This window comes from Alligator sinensis, unplaced genomic scaffold (genome assembly GCF_000455745.1).
Source record: "Alligator sinensis unplaced genomic scaffold, ASM45574v1 scaffold611_2, whole genome shotgun sequence".
Lineage (NCBI taxonomy): Eukaryota > Metazoa > Chordata > Crocodylia > Alligatoridae > Alligator > Alligator sinensis.
Genome location: NW_005841869.1, coordinates 4,668,651 through 4,685,838, shown reverse-complemented (window position 1 = coordinate 4,685,838; position 17,188 = coordinate 4,668,651). Strand labels below are relative to the sequence as shown.

Here is a 17,188-nt window from a genome sequence, read left to right as displayed (position 1 = left end):
AGTCTATCAGACTGCTGTCAAAATGACACATGCTTTCTGTCCTCTCCATGTAAAGTTATCTTAGTTGATACTCATAACAATGCTAGGTACAAACATCAACCACAAGAGTATCGTTTTTAAAGTAATTGTGTCCCTTCCCATTTAAGGCAAGATCCACATTTCCATCCTAAAGTGTCATGCTTAAATAAAAATAGGCTCGCTGAGTCTTCCTGCTAACTTTAACGATACTTTCATCCCTGTCCAGGGTGCGTTGTTGGGGCTGTTCTGGATTTTTTTTTTTTTTTTTTAACAATTATAGCTTCTAGGGAGACACTGATTGCTATGGGATGTTACTTTCTGGAAGGAAATAAGTCTGGCTAAAATTTTCATTTTTCAGAACTATGAAAAGTTTCTGGTTTGGATTTGATGGTCTTGGTTGTTTCTGTAGGCAAGCTATTTTGCTTTCCATTTGCAAGCTACCACAGTGGCACCTATTATAACAGTGCACCAGTGAATAGTCTAAGATCCCTCAGTGAGTGAAAGAAAGTTGGAATGAACTGATGATCTCTGTGATATGGAGGAAGTAATACCTTAATTACATTTTGTAAACACATTATGTTTTCAGTGCTCTGTTTCTGTGATCAATTGTGTGTGCCAAAGGGTAATGATTTCACCTTGTTTTTGACCATGATGACTACACACAATTTCTGCTTGTAACTGAGACAGCGATTAAAGACATGCAGATACAGCCATCATTTTCTGTTTGCAAAAGGACTGTTCAGCGGCGCAGAATGCTTGTTTTAACGTGACAGTAAGAGCGAGGCTAACCTAGCATATCCATTAACTCTACCACCCTACCATCTTCCTAACCCTATTCCTAAAAGCCTAATTAGTTTCCAGATGCTCTCTCTCTTCTGGAGACAATGATAATTAACAATACTAACACAGCACCGGTGCTCTCCGCTGCAGCTGACAGAGACAAGACATGCTCCCAAACCAGCAGTGCTTCCAGTCTAATACAGGACAAAGCCTAGGTGGGGTGGGAAGCAGGGAATGATGTCTGGGGTGTTGAAACTGTGATGGGCCCTGCTCATGACCAATACGCTGGGCAGAACATGTCTTGGGAACTCTCCCAGCTGATGCGACTCCAGTAATTACTGTGCATTCAACACAAGGCTCTCCAGGAGATGAGTCGAGGGAGGAAAAGTGGCACGAGCCGACAGAGCACTGGTGCGGGGCTCGGCAAGTAAGGACCTACTGGCTCTGCCCCGGGCTGCAGGCAAGCCAGGGCACCTCACTTCACTGCCCTGCGCCTCAGCATCCCCATCTGTAAAGTAGGGAACACGGCACTTCCTGTGTTGAGCCTCTAAGATCTCGAGAGAAAGGCCGCTGCTCAAGAAGCAGGTGCTGTCTTCTGGCGGCTGGCGAGAGCCGAGTCACATGTACTCGGCCAGGGAGGGGAAGCCTGCCCCAGAAGTCCAGAACCCCCTCCCCGCTGGACCGCGCGGCCTTGTTGGTGGCCCCCATCTTCTCTGGCCCTTTCCCTAAGGTGCCAGAACCGGCACGCTCGCCAAGACTATTTCACTCGCAGTGTGGGTGAAGTTCCTGCTGTGGAAACTGGTTTTTCTCCTGTTTATTTTAGCGAAGGCTCACCGCGTTCTTATTTTTTCCAGAAACAAAGACAGCAGAAAGGATGCTTAGAAAACCAGCAATGGTTGCTACTCAAAACCCTAAACACAAGCGGGATCAATACCCTTTGGTACGAATGCAAAGCAGAATTGGAGATTTCAGGGCAGCTCCTCAAAGAAAAACAGCTAGTGAGGAGATTTAAGAAGTAAGAGAATCCGCCCGGACCTATCAAGCAAGTGTTTAATCCCAGAACAGAATAAGAATGTGACCGCTGGTAAATCGGGTCCTGTGGTGTCCCCTTTCCCCCCTTGGCAAGGAAGGAAATTAGAAGCACGCACCCAGGGATGTGGACTTTCTGGGCTTGGTTGTTCAGAGTATCGAGGCACCACACACACTCAGCACTGAAGTCTCGTGGGCCAAAAAGCTGGGTGGACTGGCCTGCCTGGAGCCCAGGCGGTGACTAAACTGCTGCTGGCTTGCTTCTGTGCCACCCTGCGGTCTGCAGGGCATGCAGCCCCGGTCTGCAAGGTCCCATTTTCAAAGGTGACTTTAAAGGGCCCAGTGGTTTTTGGTAATGGTTTGGCTTCTAAACGCCCAAAGGTCAGATCTAGCAAAGGACCGGGTACTGGGTCTCCTGCAGTGGGATCCAGTACCCTGCAAGGTGGTCATAGTGCACTGTCCCAGGAAAGGCAGGTGCCACAGGTTGGGGCCAAAACAGCCAGCTAGCTAGGGAGGAGCTGCTGGAAACCAGCCACCGTTCACTGGCTAAGATTCAGGAGCAAGGCTGGGGGCAGGGCTGGACCCCCGTCAGCACTGCGTGGCGAGTGCTCGAACCATGAAGCTATTGTGGAAGACGGGGTGGGAACCCCCTTACACTCCAGCTGATGCAGCGGCCACTCACGGGAGCCTAGCACTGCCAGTGTGAACCCGGCGTGCGGCGAGAATACCTGCTGGATCAAGCCCAGCAGGCGACTCCAGCAGAGAAGCACAAGACAGCTGCCAGGCTGCTCAGACCTATCCAAACCGAGGGCCTCCGGGCATATGCCAGCACACAACTCTCAGGCAGTTGGGAAGCTTTAAGGACTGAAGCTGGGGTGCCGACAGAGATCAGGTGCTGCCAGGGTGCAATGGCCGCTAGTGGGAATTTTCTGGACTGCAACTTTATACGTAAGGTGCCTAAACCCATGCCAGCCCTCAGCCCAGCCAGTGTTTGTGCCCCTGTCCCTTGCTCCTAGCTCACACAACCTCTCTTCCTCTTCCAGGGCCCTCAAGATTTCCCAGTGTTTTAGTGTTCCCTGTGATGTCTCTCCTTTCGGCGCTGGCAAGAATAACCCACTCCATCATGGATGGGGTCAGTGAGGTAGTTCCTTTCCCAAGTCGACTTAGCCGCTTCGAAGGAGCGTAGTGGGGACTGGCTTGTCTTCACCGCTGTTTTGGTTCCTGGGTGTTTTTCCCTTTAACTCTGCAGCAAGTAACACTTCATGACTGCACACGCGGGTGTTGGAGGCAGCTGAATAAGAGAGGTGATTGATACAAGATGTAGCAAAGAGACAAGCTGCGAAGGTCCCTGAAGGTGCAAACTTGGGTTTGAAGTAATGGAGAAAAAAGAGCCAGTGGAGGCATGAACAAAAAGGGGCGACTTGTCCAAAGGATGAGCCAGGACAGCAATTTTTGCAGCAGCATTCTGGATGGATACGAAGGAGACAGGAGGGGAGCTGTCAAGGCCGGAGAAGAGGATGTTGCAGTAACTGAGAAGCAAGATGAGGCGTCTTAACAATGCTGGTGGACAGGAAAGGCTGTATCCCAAAAATGTTAGATGGGAAAACAGTGACAGGTAGGCACAGTCTGCATGGGCAGATCTGAAGAAAGGGCTGAGCTGTGGAGGACGCCCAGCTGATGAAGCCAGTGGTGCTGTCCACAGCAACGAACACAGAGGGTGAGGAGGACTTTCAGGACAACCATTCCCTTTTACATGTCTGGAGTGCAGCAGCCGTCATCAGCACGGTGACCGCAGCAGGCTCTGCGTTTGCAAAGGTAAGGGGCACAGGGAGAAGAGAAGGGGCCAGCCCAAGAGTTGGAGGCAGAACGAGGGGAGTCCTCCAGATGACGCACTGAAGGAGCAATCGGAGACGGACAGCACAAGAATCACGAATGGAACAAGTCACAGAAATCAAGGGAAGGTGATTTCTTGAGGACAGGAGCCTGGTCAATGGCCTCGGGGGATGCTGGGAGGCTGAGGAGGATGGTTATCCTGTCCATGGCCCCCAGGGAGAGAGGGCAGCTATTTGCCTGTCCCTGCTAGTAATTTAGTGCCACCAGCCTGCATTAAATCTGGGCAAGCAACCCTTTCTCCATGGCACCAATGGTGCAAAGCTCATAATTCCCCGCCCATCGTTACGCAGACAGGGACTGGACAGTTGTACGGGTGTGTGTTGTTACACCCAGCTTTCTGGTCACTACAACAGGCTGAAAACTAAGGTGGTTTCTTGGGGGAAGGGGATAAAGATTCTTGCTGGTAATGCAGGTGTTGAGGCCCAGCTGCAATAGTGTGCTTACTTCTGCACATGGAAAAAACTCAGAAGTGCTCTGTGCTCAGTGGCAGATGTGAGGAAGCTTAGACTCACTTTTGGTAAAGCAGTCATGGAAGAGGCAGGACCCTCCAGGACTATGACGGTCCCTTCCAATACTGTTCAGTCCAGCAAGGGCTCAAGAGCATGTTCGCATTTTAAGCTCTGCAAACATAAGGTTCAGCTGGGAGCTAGGGGACACAAGAAATGGATAGAAACAAGTGTTGTAAGGTCAGCAGGATTTCAAAAGCTGCACTGCTTTACCCAGGCAGTAGCTAGTGATTTGTTCTGCAGCTGTTCAGGGACACTCAACATATGAAGAGAGAAAACTGAAGACCTCCTAATGGCATATGGACTGTGTCTTGCATGACAGGATAGCCGCTTAAAGACATCTCATATAGTACAGGAAACACATTAGCAGCATGCAAAGCTAACAGCAGCAGTGATGCACAGAACTTGCATCTAGCCCTACTTGTCTTCTGAGCTCTTGCTAAAGATCTGCTCTAGTTTGAGTCCCATTTAAAATGATTTCAAGGGACACAGGAATGGAACGAGAAGAAAGGAAGAAAAGAAAAAAGACCGGACATTTTTCCCGCAGCTGAGTAGGAGAGAGAGCTCAGGGAAGACGGGAGTGAACGGAACTGCACCCTTTCAACCAGGCAGCCCCTGATGGGGCAGGGGAATATATCATGACCGACCAAAAATGCCCTTTCGTGGAGATAAGATCCACAGACTGGCGTGCCAGCAGGCTCTCCCCCTGGATGCAGAAAAGCAGGACTGCGCTGTCAGTCACCAAGAGAAGAGAAACTCCCCGAAGAGTGACCCCTCCCCTCCATGCTGCGGACTTGCACTTGTTAGCACAGCGGTGTGCGTGCCACCTGGCTCCACGGGCTAGGCGAGAGGCTCAGGGCCAGTCCACAGGCAAGATCCAGAGATCGGAGCCGCATTATCTGGCCTACAGGGCTGGGTTTGGTGACCGCAGAATTAGCTGCCGCAGCTCCTGGAGTCACGGCAGCTTCTGCTCCTCCTGCCACCCAGTTCCTGTCCCTGCCGGCCACACGATTCTGCTCTGCACTCTGGAGGTGGCGTGGGCAGCTCCCCCACGGGGCCAGCAACGTGGCAGCAGGATAAGCAGTGGCAGTGCTCGTGGCTGTGGCTCCCGAAGCTGCAGCAATTCATGCTGCCAGTGCTTGCCATACCACTCAGTTTCTAGACCTGTACAGAGCCCTGCAGGCCTGATGGCAGGGCCCCACGGCCAGGTCTTGGTCACCCCCGTTAGCAAGTCCATGCACACCCTCCGAATGAACTGCATTGCTACTGCACAAACACCGCGAAGAATCAATTTTGAATGAACTAAATGGAAATGTTATCCATTGTGACAACATACCAGTGCAAACCTACAGAGCCGGTAACTAAGAGAGAAGTCATTTTCAGTAAGCCAAAATAAATGTTACTATTTCATCTACAAGGGCCACACATTGATTAACCACTAGGATTTTTAACCCGGCAGGCTTGGATAACTTGCACGTAGAGGCCTAAGAGAGCTACCTGAGAAAATCTATGGCCAACAATTTTAATTTTTAAAAAACCTTCAGCACTGGGGAAATTTCAGAAGACGTGGCAAGTGTGGATGTAGGGTCAATAGATAACTAGATGCCTCTAGGCTGAACATGAATCCCAAACAACTGAGCAGAAAAATCTGATACAGGATTCACTTGACACAAAAATAAATTACAGGAATACAATTTACACCAGGAAACATGACTTTATAGAATAAATGCCATGCCAGCAACTCCAATGTCATCCTTTGATGAGATATGGTTGTTACGGGTAAGAGCAACTGAACACGAACATCAAGTGTGACGCTGTGGCAAAAAGTTCCTACGGTCCTTGGGGGCAAGAGTGGAGGACGGACCCAGCTAGTGGGAGGAGGGAGACAATTCTGCCTCTGATCCTGCCGTTTACATGACTAGTACCAGAATACTACTTCGAGTTCACACGTTTTAGAAAGGATGTTGAGAAACTGCCCGATACTAAGAGCTCAATGTGTTTTGCTTATTTAAAAAAAAGATTATCAAGAAGTGACTTCATTGCAGTGTTAATGACATTCACGGGGATGGAACAGCGTGTGCCGCAGGACTCGTATCTAGAGGGGAGAGGCGTACAAAGAACCAGGGGCTGGAAACTGAAACCAGACCACTTACGGTTAGAAAAAAGATAGGGGGCTTTAGCAGTGCCTGTGCTCTCTCCTGTTCGAACAAACCGTGAAGGCTTCTCCAGGACTCGATGTCTTCCACTCAAGACTGGATGCTTTTCTGGAACATCACCGCGTTCCAGGAAGGGAAAGGCTGCACGTGGTCTCCCATTTCCTGTCTTCTGGGATTCTCCCTAAGGGAGACAAGCAGCCTGGGGGTTGTCAGCGATTAGCTGTCGGCAGCAATGAAAAGCTACAATCCTAGGAGCACATCTGTTGTCTCCAGCCCCTTTTCTATCTCTGGGCCTGTCTCACCAGCAAGAGCACCAGTTCCTCCACCTGCGGACAGAGATGTCCGGGCTTATGAAGGAACAATCCCTTTGTATTCGGGAGATGACACAACAGCAAAGGTTTTGTGTACAGTCTTCACCTTCCCGCAAGTAGAAATTAAACCAAACCTCTCAACTGATGCAACATATTTGTGTAAAGTAGATGCATGATTTTCCTGTCCTGGTCCTGGTCTGGGAAAGTGTGCATGCTGGGATCCTGCCGATGTATTTTAGGGCAATTTTCTGAGATTTTCTCTCTCTCAGAGCTTGTTACTGAGCTAATCCCACCTTTCCTACCAAAGATCAATGTTGCTCCCTCCTCAGTCTGCTCATGCTGCTCTTTGCTCTGCAGGAGACATCGCTAGAGACCGAGAGAAGGTTCTTTTACTCTATAACGACTGAACTCCCGCGGCCTTCCCAGAACCCACAGGGCACCGATACACGTGCAGGGAGGCTGCTCCAACGCACGGTAATTACAGCGCGTCGGAGCAGGCCCAATTAACTGAGTCTGCTGGAGCGTGGTAATTACTGTGCTCCTGCAGACCCCAATGTCGTTATACCAGCGTCCCTGCACTGAAAAACAGTGGTGGGGTGCTTCAAACTTAAGCTCGTTCGATAAGCTTTAGTTCAAAGCACCCCACCGCCATTTTTCAGCGCAGGGATGCTGATGCACATGACGCTCCAGGCACTTCAAACTGGCGCAGCAAGAACTGTGCTAATTAAAGCACCCCGCCATCTCCCAAAGCAGGTCTGTAAATGCCCCCAGTTCTTGTTGGCACGCAAGGAGAAAAGAACAGGAAACCTAAGATCTATGGAGGAAGAATATATTGAGTTAAATTTCTATAAAGAAGTCCATAACCTGTCCTCAGATTCAGAGAAAGAAAAAGACTGAGCTTTAAGGACTAACATGGGCTAGATTTTGGATGAAGACAAATCACCTTGAGGTAAGACTTCGCTTTGGAAGAAACACACATGGCAGCACAAGGTCTGAACTCCCCATGAGCAGCTCCAAGAAACCACAGACATCATTACGACATTAGGTATCAGGTTCTGCCCTGGTTTCCTTTCATTCTTAAGGTTCTCTCCGTATTTAGTGAATCTATCCCTAGACATGCTCCGGCTTAGAAAGAAAACAAGCAAAAAAAGATCTGCTCAAAGAACGTACTTCCCCAGCTATCCAGACCAAGGGAAAAGGATTGAACGCCCTCTAAAAATACACATAAACACCTCTCAATGTTGTGAGGAAACCTCTGCTGGGATTAAAATGACTTTCAAAAATGTTATATTGGAATTACTCATGACTTGTAATTCTTCCAAGTATTATGTCATGGTACTAAATATTTATAAGGACCTTTGTTTTGTTCCTTTTTTACAAATATATTGAAACTAATGAAAAACTACCATCTATATCTTTTTAACATAGTTGCATGGACAGGAAAGTCTGTCCAAGAATTAAAATTAAGTAATGTTTTCAGTCTCTTGGCATTTAGTCCAGAAGCTGTAACAACCATTGACCTTTTCCTTACTGTGCTCTTCATGCCTTCATTTAATGAAGTATGCAAACACATGAGAAACAAGTAAATAAAATTCCTGCTTATTAAACCCTAAGATGCAACAAAGATCTGAAGGCAGACTGTAATGCAAAGCTCAGACTGCACTTTTCTTTTACACGGGAGCATAATGTACAAATGTTCAGTGTGAAAATCTCTCTCACTCCGCAGAGCAACTCTAATACAGGGAGGGAGAAAGATGGAAAAGCACACGTGTTGCGCTATGAGTGCTCTGGTACAAATTCAGTTTCTGTAGCAGATAAGTTGCAGTTGAGAAAAAAATTCTGTAGATACATTTTTTCCGTTTGGAAGACAGTGCCATACATGAAACAGGATTCTGGTATAAAAACAGTGTTCCTAAAATCTGCTTTCAGTCTGATCCAAAAATATAAACTTGTCAAAACCGCAGACAAGGATGATCCTCTGCAGTGAACAGGCTGACGCTGCCTTGGCTTCCCGCGCTGGAGGCTTACCTAAGCAACAGGACAAATTATGAGAGAGAGTCCCTCCAGTTGAAGTCTGTCTGACACACTCAATGCAGCTCTAGCATCACTTCCAGAAGAACATCTGCTCCGCGTGCTATCTCCTCTAGAATAATTGTCTCAGCTAAAGCAGAGTAAAATTCCAAACACGTCCATGCCCTACGTGGCTCCACACTACGTTAGTAATTATGCCAGAGTTTATCACAATTGCCTCATTCCACTTACTGTTTTTGCCTGAGGAACAGTAGTATATTTGCACTGCTCTGAACTGAAGCGGAACAGAACAGCTTTCACAACTTGATGTGATGTTTGGGAGTAGATAGAAAGGGTAATTAAGTGTCTTCAAATCCGTCTGCCTACCGCCTATTCTAGAAGGCCTCTTCTGGGTGCATCTACATGTGCCATCAAGGCAACGTGCCGGAGTCAGCGTTGCTGCTCTCGGGTGCTGTGTCTGCACACGTGCCTGGGACTGCACCAGTTTGAGCAGGGACGGAGCAGCCCCAGGCTGGCAGGGGACTTAGAGGGTCAGGCCCAGGCTCCAGGCAGCAGCGCTGGATGGTGGAGGGGCTGGCTGGGGCACGAGGGTGCTACAGTGCGGAGCTAGGTGCAGGCAGCCCCCACACTTTAGCACCCCCGAGGCCCAGCCAGCCCGTCACTGTCTACATGTGCGCTTCAGCGCACGTAATTACTCTGCCATAGGGTAGCACCTGTGCTCGACAGTAGTATCCTACAGCGCAGTTATTTAATTTACTGCACTCTAATACCAGTGCAAGTGTAGACTGTGATGCTTTACTGCAGAACGAATTAGTTGACTCCGCAGTAAAGTGTACGTGTAGATGCATCCACTCTCCATAACCTATTCTAAAAAGACACTACTTTTCCAACCTAACGCCAAAACAGAATAATCTCTTGTTAGTTTGCCATCTATTTGGTGAAGAAAGCTGTTGATTCCTACATCTGGGAGTACATGCGCCTTACTATTTTTAACAGTATTTGTTCCCTAGTGCTGGGAAGCTAGTCTCCCATAATGACACAGTTCAAGTAGTACTTTTTATTTTCTTTGGTAACGTTACCAAGATCTCTGTCCATCTCCAAATGCAACCCCAGGAGGCTACTGCTGACTCAGCTGTAACCCGGAGAACCTCTTTGACCACCATTCCTGGAAGCAGCTGGCTCAGTTCTGCTCTCTCCATGCTAGCTTAGCTTATTTCTTTACACTCTATTGTATCAAAAAGGTAAAATCCTCCTGCAATCACCTTCACTTTAATTTCTGTCTTTCTTGAACAAACACACACCCTTCAATACATGTGCTCTGGTCATGATGGCTATTCTACCACGATTCTTTATGTCTCCTCTGGAACACCGACGTGTTTTCCTGCATGCTGTACGTCACTTTGAGGCTGGTGACCAGGTTTGCTCTTGACATCACCGTAAGTGTTGCTTTAGGTTTAGCTGCAGTCTGACAACATCAGAATCACTGATGGTGTGTCAGCCTAGCATAATTATTCACTTGCATTTAAAAATGGTTCACGCGATTCTAGCAGCATCAGGTAATTTGACCTGAGTCGTGCAGCGTTCCAATAGAAACACCAGTTTCAGGGTTCCTGAGTATTATTCTCTAAGGAGGGCTACAGTGCAATGAAACACATGAGACTTTTATTAGTTGTTGCCTTTAACTTTTGCAGAGGTCTCATTTTGGAATGACATGAGAGTCACGAGGATAACATCCAGCTGGGGTTTTACTCAGGCCTTGACAATATTAACTCTGTTTAAAAACGTTAAAAAAATACTTACATTTTTGCCAGAGATTTTCTATGCGACTCCTACTCAAAACTAACAGCCAGGCCATCTTTCTATTAAATTGTCTAGAGGTAGAGAAGGAGGTGGTACTTACTTGTAGTTGTCATCTTCAACAAACTTTTGAAGTTCTTCAATGTAGCGAACAGACTTTAAATACTTTTGCACATGGGGTAATGTTGTGAGGTGATCTACAGGGTATAAAAAATGGCCAGGATGAATTTCCACAACTTAAAGAAATAAAAGCAATTCTTCTCTGGTTTCCTCTAATTCTCTTGACTATATTAACAGAAGCAAAACGAGAACTTCACCCTCCCCAGGGAAAAAGTGTCTAGGAATACGATTCTGTTAGACAGTCTGAGAACGTCAGGGATTTGATCACATATCGACTTGATTATTGCGCAGCCCGTAGCTGGGATTCAGCTGCAGACCTCAGCCAGGAGCAGCCAACCTAAAGGAGCCTAGCTCAGACCCTGCTCTAGCATTTTTCAAGGAACCCATTATTTAGGAGATTACAGAGAGGAGTTTGTGGTAATTTATTTTAATCCATTTATTTGAAGGAAGGCATTACAAAATGAATGCATAGAAATAGTGGAGGCCACTGGCGCAGACAAGAGGACCAGGAAAGCTACAACACATTCTTTTATCACTTAAGATGTTAAAAACACCATATTATAACAAGAGCAGTCTGAACATTGCCAATATATTCCAAGTATATAACACTCAAATTAATAACTCATTCCCACATGCAGTGGTGCCCAACGTTTTTGCTCTGCGGGCTGGATGGAAGGTCCCAGTCTGTCCATGGGCCAGGTCTGGCTGGTGGGCCCCATCCAGTACATGGGGCTGATGCAGCTGTGAGGGGAGGGGGTATGCCGCCCAACCCTGATCCATCTCGGGGCGGGGGCAGCGGCCTGGGCCTGGGACACGTGGACGGGGTGGGGATGTGGAGCATCTTGGCCCAATCCAAATATGCGGGGGCAAGCCTGGACCTGATCCTACTGCGTGGAACTGGCCTGGGCGAAGCTAGGTCCAGGTGCGCAGAGCTTCTACCACTCCCCCACTACTGACTCTTCTGATCCGTAGGGATCCCTGCCGGCCACAGGCTGAGCACCCCTGCCCTAAACTGAAAGACTGATAAATGAGTATACCAAAACATTTAGCAGTGAGAATAAAATCAGTCCAGTCTATGAAAAGTAAAATCATGCACAGTTCTTATCGACTGACACTGCTCTTTAGGCCCCTGACAGCTGCAGCCCCACTGACACGCTGAGATTTGTCAGGAAGTTCCTTCCTTACCCTGTCAATAAATTACTTTCAGCACTCCTGACCAAGCCCATTAAAGTTTGTGACATGGGGGGCAAAGATCAGGGCCCGATGATGGAAGTGCCAGGCCTGGTGTACACAGGCACACACACGTGGCCTCCAGCTAATTTTTGAGTCCTAAGAAAAGGTAGTTTTTGAGTTAATTCTCTTGCATTAACTCTCCCTTCAACCCCAGAACAAGAAAACTCTAGTGTTAAAGATGCTGTGATTTTAGCCCATTAATTCTATACATACTCTCAAGGGAGCTTTAATGCTTGCTTCTGGTTTAAACAATGAGAGCTCATGATAAAGTAACAACAGCAGGCTCCATGTTGGCCAAGACCCAAGAAATGATGAATTTCCTGTACAGAGGCTTCACAGAGGGCTGGAATTGTGCTTTTAGCAAGTATGGGTTTTAGGATAAAGGCCTAGCTGACAGCAGAGGCTAAGGGCCCAACGTCAGGGACAAAAGCAGCAGGCTTACGCCTCACACGAGACTATGGGTTTGAACTGTTTCCTTCTACGGGCTGGGCTATATAGGCCCACCGAACAAAACCTTGCTCTGGATCTGTTCAAAAGCACAGCGCTTTACCTCTTTTACAAGTAAAGGTCTTTAACCGCAGAGCATGAAACACTGCTGTCGTTTGGACCTCTTCGGAGGACCCGAGGCCTGGAGGCAGCAGCTCTGTGCACAGGGATGGCTCTTGCAGCAGTGTCTGAAACATCGAATAGGGCTCGCAAAGCAGGCTTTGCAAAGACTGGCCCTATGAAGCTGATCCCTGGAGACCTATAACAGTTATCCAAGAGACTTACCCCTGTGACCAAACGGTCATATTTATTGGGTGAGGCACCAGGAGAGAGATTTAGATGCTACTGAAAAGGAAGAAACAATGGGCAGAGGGGTCTCTGGCCCCAGTGTTTCCAGTAGGTCTGTAAATGTGCTGAAGGCAGTAAATGTTGCTGAGGCTGGAAGCACCACAGGTCAGGTACCAACTACATCAGTACCAGGAAAGTCAGTCCTACGGATATCATACTGGTCTCTTGGCAGAAGGCAGTATACCAAGGTCGCTGAAGTCTGTGGTGAAGAAGAGGATGATGCAAGATAGAAGCAAAGATGACCGTCGAGGTGGAACAGCCCTGAGTTGGAACCGAAGTCACCAAGGTTGGGAAGTCAGATTTTAGAGGACAGTGGTGCAGTTACATGTGTGATCTGGCTGGTACCAGGGATGGTGACTGAAGCTGGGGCACAGTTTAAAAGTGGTGGTCTTTGCTACTCTGGGCATTAGGTGTCAGGGGTCTGATGTACTGTATCAGCAGTTTGCAAGGAGATGCTCAGTCTCTGACCTGCAGACTTGAGAACCAGGAGTGACCGCACCAGTCGCTGGGGCAGTAGCTGCCAGAAGCTTTGACATGGAAGCACTGTCCTTCTTCCAACTTGCCTGAGAGCCATTGCCTTCCTGCAGGTATCTCCCCAGCCATCTGGGTGCACTTCAAGAAGTTTGCAAATGGAGCAATTTTCAGGCTCATTCTACTCTTCAGAACAGAACTGATATATTAAAAGTCCATCATTTAAGAGAACTGAAGATTTAGAGTCTGGCAAGTCGTAAAGCCTTAGACCTCGGCCTCAACTGTAGCGGGCGATACCCCGGGGGTTGAGCAAAGATTCCTTGAAAAGATTAAACGTTTTTCTCCTCACATGCATATGTATGTTCATGTGTTTATTTTATTTTGCAAATGAATTAGCAGGATACTAATTAACTACAGACATGAAGCATACCAAAGAAGCACTAATGACAGGGGTGCAAAGGATGCTGAGGCAGGCAAAGAAGAGACCCAATTTAACTGTCAACCCCAAAGCAAGAGCCTAGACTGCCCAAACCCTTCACTTTTACCTTGTACTGCAGTTGCATTGGTCTAGCAGACCCTAGGCACTATTCCCTATTCACAGGGAATACACGTTATGCTCGTTCCAGCTGCCTAACTTGGTACAGGCAACACCCACTTAGCTCTCTTAATTGGGTCTGGAAAAACTGAGCGTTATCCGGAACCGCGTTAAGTGAAATGTATTTTCCTACAGGAATTAATGTAAATAAATAGCATTTGTTACCAGGGTGCTGTTGGTCCCCTCCATGCCGGGTGGCGGGCACGGGCGGTCACTCCAGGCCGGCTCCCCCTTCTCCCTGCTGGTGCAGCCCAGCCTGGCTCCACAGAGCCCCTGCCAGCCCGGGACCCGTGCTCCTGCTGGCCCTGGCCCTGGCCCTGGCCCCAGGCCATTGGTGCGGGCCCTGCACTCATGGCCGCTCACTCGCTTCCCCACCTGCCGTCGCCACTTCCCCCGCTTTCCTGCCCACTGCTGCCGCTTCTCCCCACCCCGCTGCCCGCCTGCTCAGCACTATCACAACACTCGCTGAGCGCTAAGTGGAATCGGGTATGAATTTTAAATGCATGCTATAGCAAAACTGTACTAAGCGAAACAGCGTTAAGTGGGGGTTGCCTGTATTAAAACTGAAGTTAGACGGTGGTGGTAGCTAGCAAGTTGGTTGTGTAGAACCTTATTTACTTCTATTATCCGCCTGAGTCCTTCTCACAGGAGGAAGACATCTGCTAATAATTTACCATATTACAGAAATATCAGTAAAGATTTTACAATATCAACAAATGGAAAATGACCAACCATAGTTACAGGAGACTTGCAAATCAGCTATTATTCGAAGGATATTGTTCATTTGATTGGATCTTTGTTCATTCTCCATGATGCTGCCTGAGGCAGGATATGCAGAATCAATGTAGATTAAGTCCAAGAGATAAATTCCTGAAATTAAAAACAAATGAAACAGGCATTTTATAAAGAAACAGTTGCATAAGTGACAATAACACAACAAGAACGAACCACCACCTGCCCTTCTGTGTCTGTCCCATTCAATAATGTGGGGGAGGATATTACAAGCAAAGAGCTCGAGATTCGTCTAATCAAAAATGTAGGTGTTGGACTTCAGTTCTGAGACTCCTTTGTAAATGCAGAGAAAAGCTTTAGACAATGTGCACCTGCATGAGGTAGTATTTCCAAAGACAGAACGGGCAGGATTTCAGGGTTTCCGCTCACCAAAAGTGACGTTCACAATGGAAAATACAGTAACCCAAATGTGGGGGAGGAAAGCAGAAAAGTACCCCATGCCTGATGCCACGCGCCGCTGAGCCCCTACCCCACAGAAAAACCCGACGCGCTCGCTGCCCAGCACGGCTCTCCAGATTTGCCACCCTGTGACTGATTTGTGCCACCCTGCATTTCTGGTCACAGCCAATGGTTAGAGTCTTTAGAAAGATTAATGAAAGCAATGCTTTAGCATTGATTATGTGACAAATTCAAGGTGCTTCTACTTGTTACCTTTTAAAAGGGGGTTAATTAGCAGGTCTGGTACTAATCACTGAATTTCTCTACCGGAAAATAACATCTCACATGGGTTTTGCTAGTGTCCTGGCATTTCAACAAGCACAGGAAGGAGCATTATTTACATTTGACTGGGACATTTCACCCAGAAGGATGAAAGGTGCCTTATGGGATGACAGCTAGACAGCCGGGATCAAACGGTGAGCTGCAGTGAGCCTCTGCTACACGGTACGAGGTACATCGGGAACAACCTTCAGTCATCTACTGTCACATTACAGGATCATGTTAAATATCTTTTGACCAATAAGCCATTTTTAACAACAAACACCTGATACAACAACAGTGGTGATAGCAAAGAAAACCAAGTCACCAATAAAGAAACTGCACACCATCTACACCTGTTATCAGGAATAAAACCCCAGCTTCTCTAAGACCAGTTGAACCAGCTCCCTAAGCTGTGCTCAGCAGCAGTGTTTAGCAATGAAACAAGGCGCTTGAAAAGTAAAAGCTGCTCATCTTAGATATGTGGCTAACCAGAAGCCTTGGCCTTCCTGCTTTGGAAACCTTAGTTCAAAGCTTGTGAAAAGAGCCTGGTAGTTTTCAGCAAGTTGCTATAAACACCAAAAAACGCTGTGGTATTTGGTACAGTCAGCTGGTCTAATCACTTTGGCTCAGTTCAGGCTCCGTAACAAAAAGCATGGCATAAGCCGAAGTACATTCACAGACCTGTACAGGGAGGGCAGCTTGCAGAGGCTGCAGCATCCCCGTCATCAGCAGCACCGCAGGCATCTGGCTGTCCTGAAAGTGGCTGAGATCAGAACCGTGCTGCTCCTGCAGTACTCAGGAACGTGCGGGCGACAGCTACAGCAAAGGCAAAGTCCTTGCCGCGTGCAACAGAGAATCAACACGCAGGGGGAGAGGATGGAGAGGAGGCGACAAGGGAGACAGCAGGGAGGTCTTGTAAATCCCGGATCTGAACTCTGGAAAACGGACAGCCACAAGCAAGAGGAGGGGCCTTGTTCCAGCAGTTCCAGAAACTGCTCCAGCACAGCCCCCAATTACTGCATGCGGAAACACGGTGCAAGGCTCACTTATTCACCCAGCACCTCAGTAACAACTGGGACAACTGGCATGGGCAGCAGGGTACTGCTCCTGCCCTTTCCAGCCCTTCTGTATCATTTGTTCCCGTTAAGTAACTTTGTCCAGACAGGGAATAATTATTCGAGGGCTTCTTGGCTGTAACAAGATGCCTCTGCTGGAGAGGCCTGTGCCCAGGGAGAAGACCAGGAGGCACACCGCTGCCGGCTGCTCCGCGGAGCGCGTGGCTTCACCACGTGTGGAGAGTGGCGCATCCTCCGCTGGGAGCCTGCTCCGCTCTGCCAGCACGCGTGGCTGTGACAGTGGGGGGCTCTAAGGCTTCAACCCCGCAGGCACTCTGGGGCAGTGGCCGTGGAGGGCAGCCGTGCTGCCAGAGATGCGTCTCAGCCCTTTCTCCCTTGCACACTGGTGTAACAGCTGCACAGAAGCTCAAGCAAATACAATAAATGAGGCTTAAATTCCCTCCCTTCTCAACAGAAGATGCTACTGGGGACACGTAACAGCTATGCCCATTCACAGCCATCTGCGGAGTGGTGTAACTGGGGCCGGGGCAATAGGGGCAACTGCTCCCGGTGCCGACCTGGGAGGAAGGAGGGGGCCTGTGGCCGGCAGCTGTGTGGTCACATTACCAATTCTGATCCCCAAGTCGCTGCTTCCACTTTGCCCTGGGCACCCAAGCTGTGTCCCCATGCTGCTCATCTGCACAATCTTCTCTATGCTTTTGGAGATCCTTCATTCAGTGTTAATTTATCAGCAAGTATACCTCCAAAGCAGGCCGGAAGTACAGAATCCCTGAGAAAAAATGGTCTTCTCCATTGAAGACATTGAAGAATTACCATCAGTTCAGGAGTTGTGGAAAGGGAGACCATC

At 48.3% G+C, this 17,188-nt stretch overlaps 1 protein-coding gene across 1 annotated transcript in view; it reads right to left on the bottom strand.

Moving 5' to 3' along the window:
* Positions 1 to 17,188, bottom strand: part of RALGPS1 (Ral GEF with PH domain and SH3 binding motif 1) — a 203,037-nt gene that overhangs the window by 41,103 nt on the left and 144,746 nt on the right. The window contains exons 9-10 of the mRNA XM_025194588.1: positions 14,507 to 14,644; positions 10,625 to 10,718 (exon numbers count right to left, since the gene is read on the bottom strand). Coding sequence (XP_025050373.1) covers positions 10,625 to 10,718; positions 14,507 to 14,644 — 232 coding nt within the window. The remainder of the gene's footprint in view (positions 1 to 10,624; positions 10,719 to 14,506; positions 14,645 to 17,188) is intronic.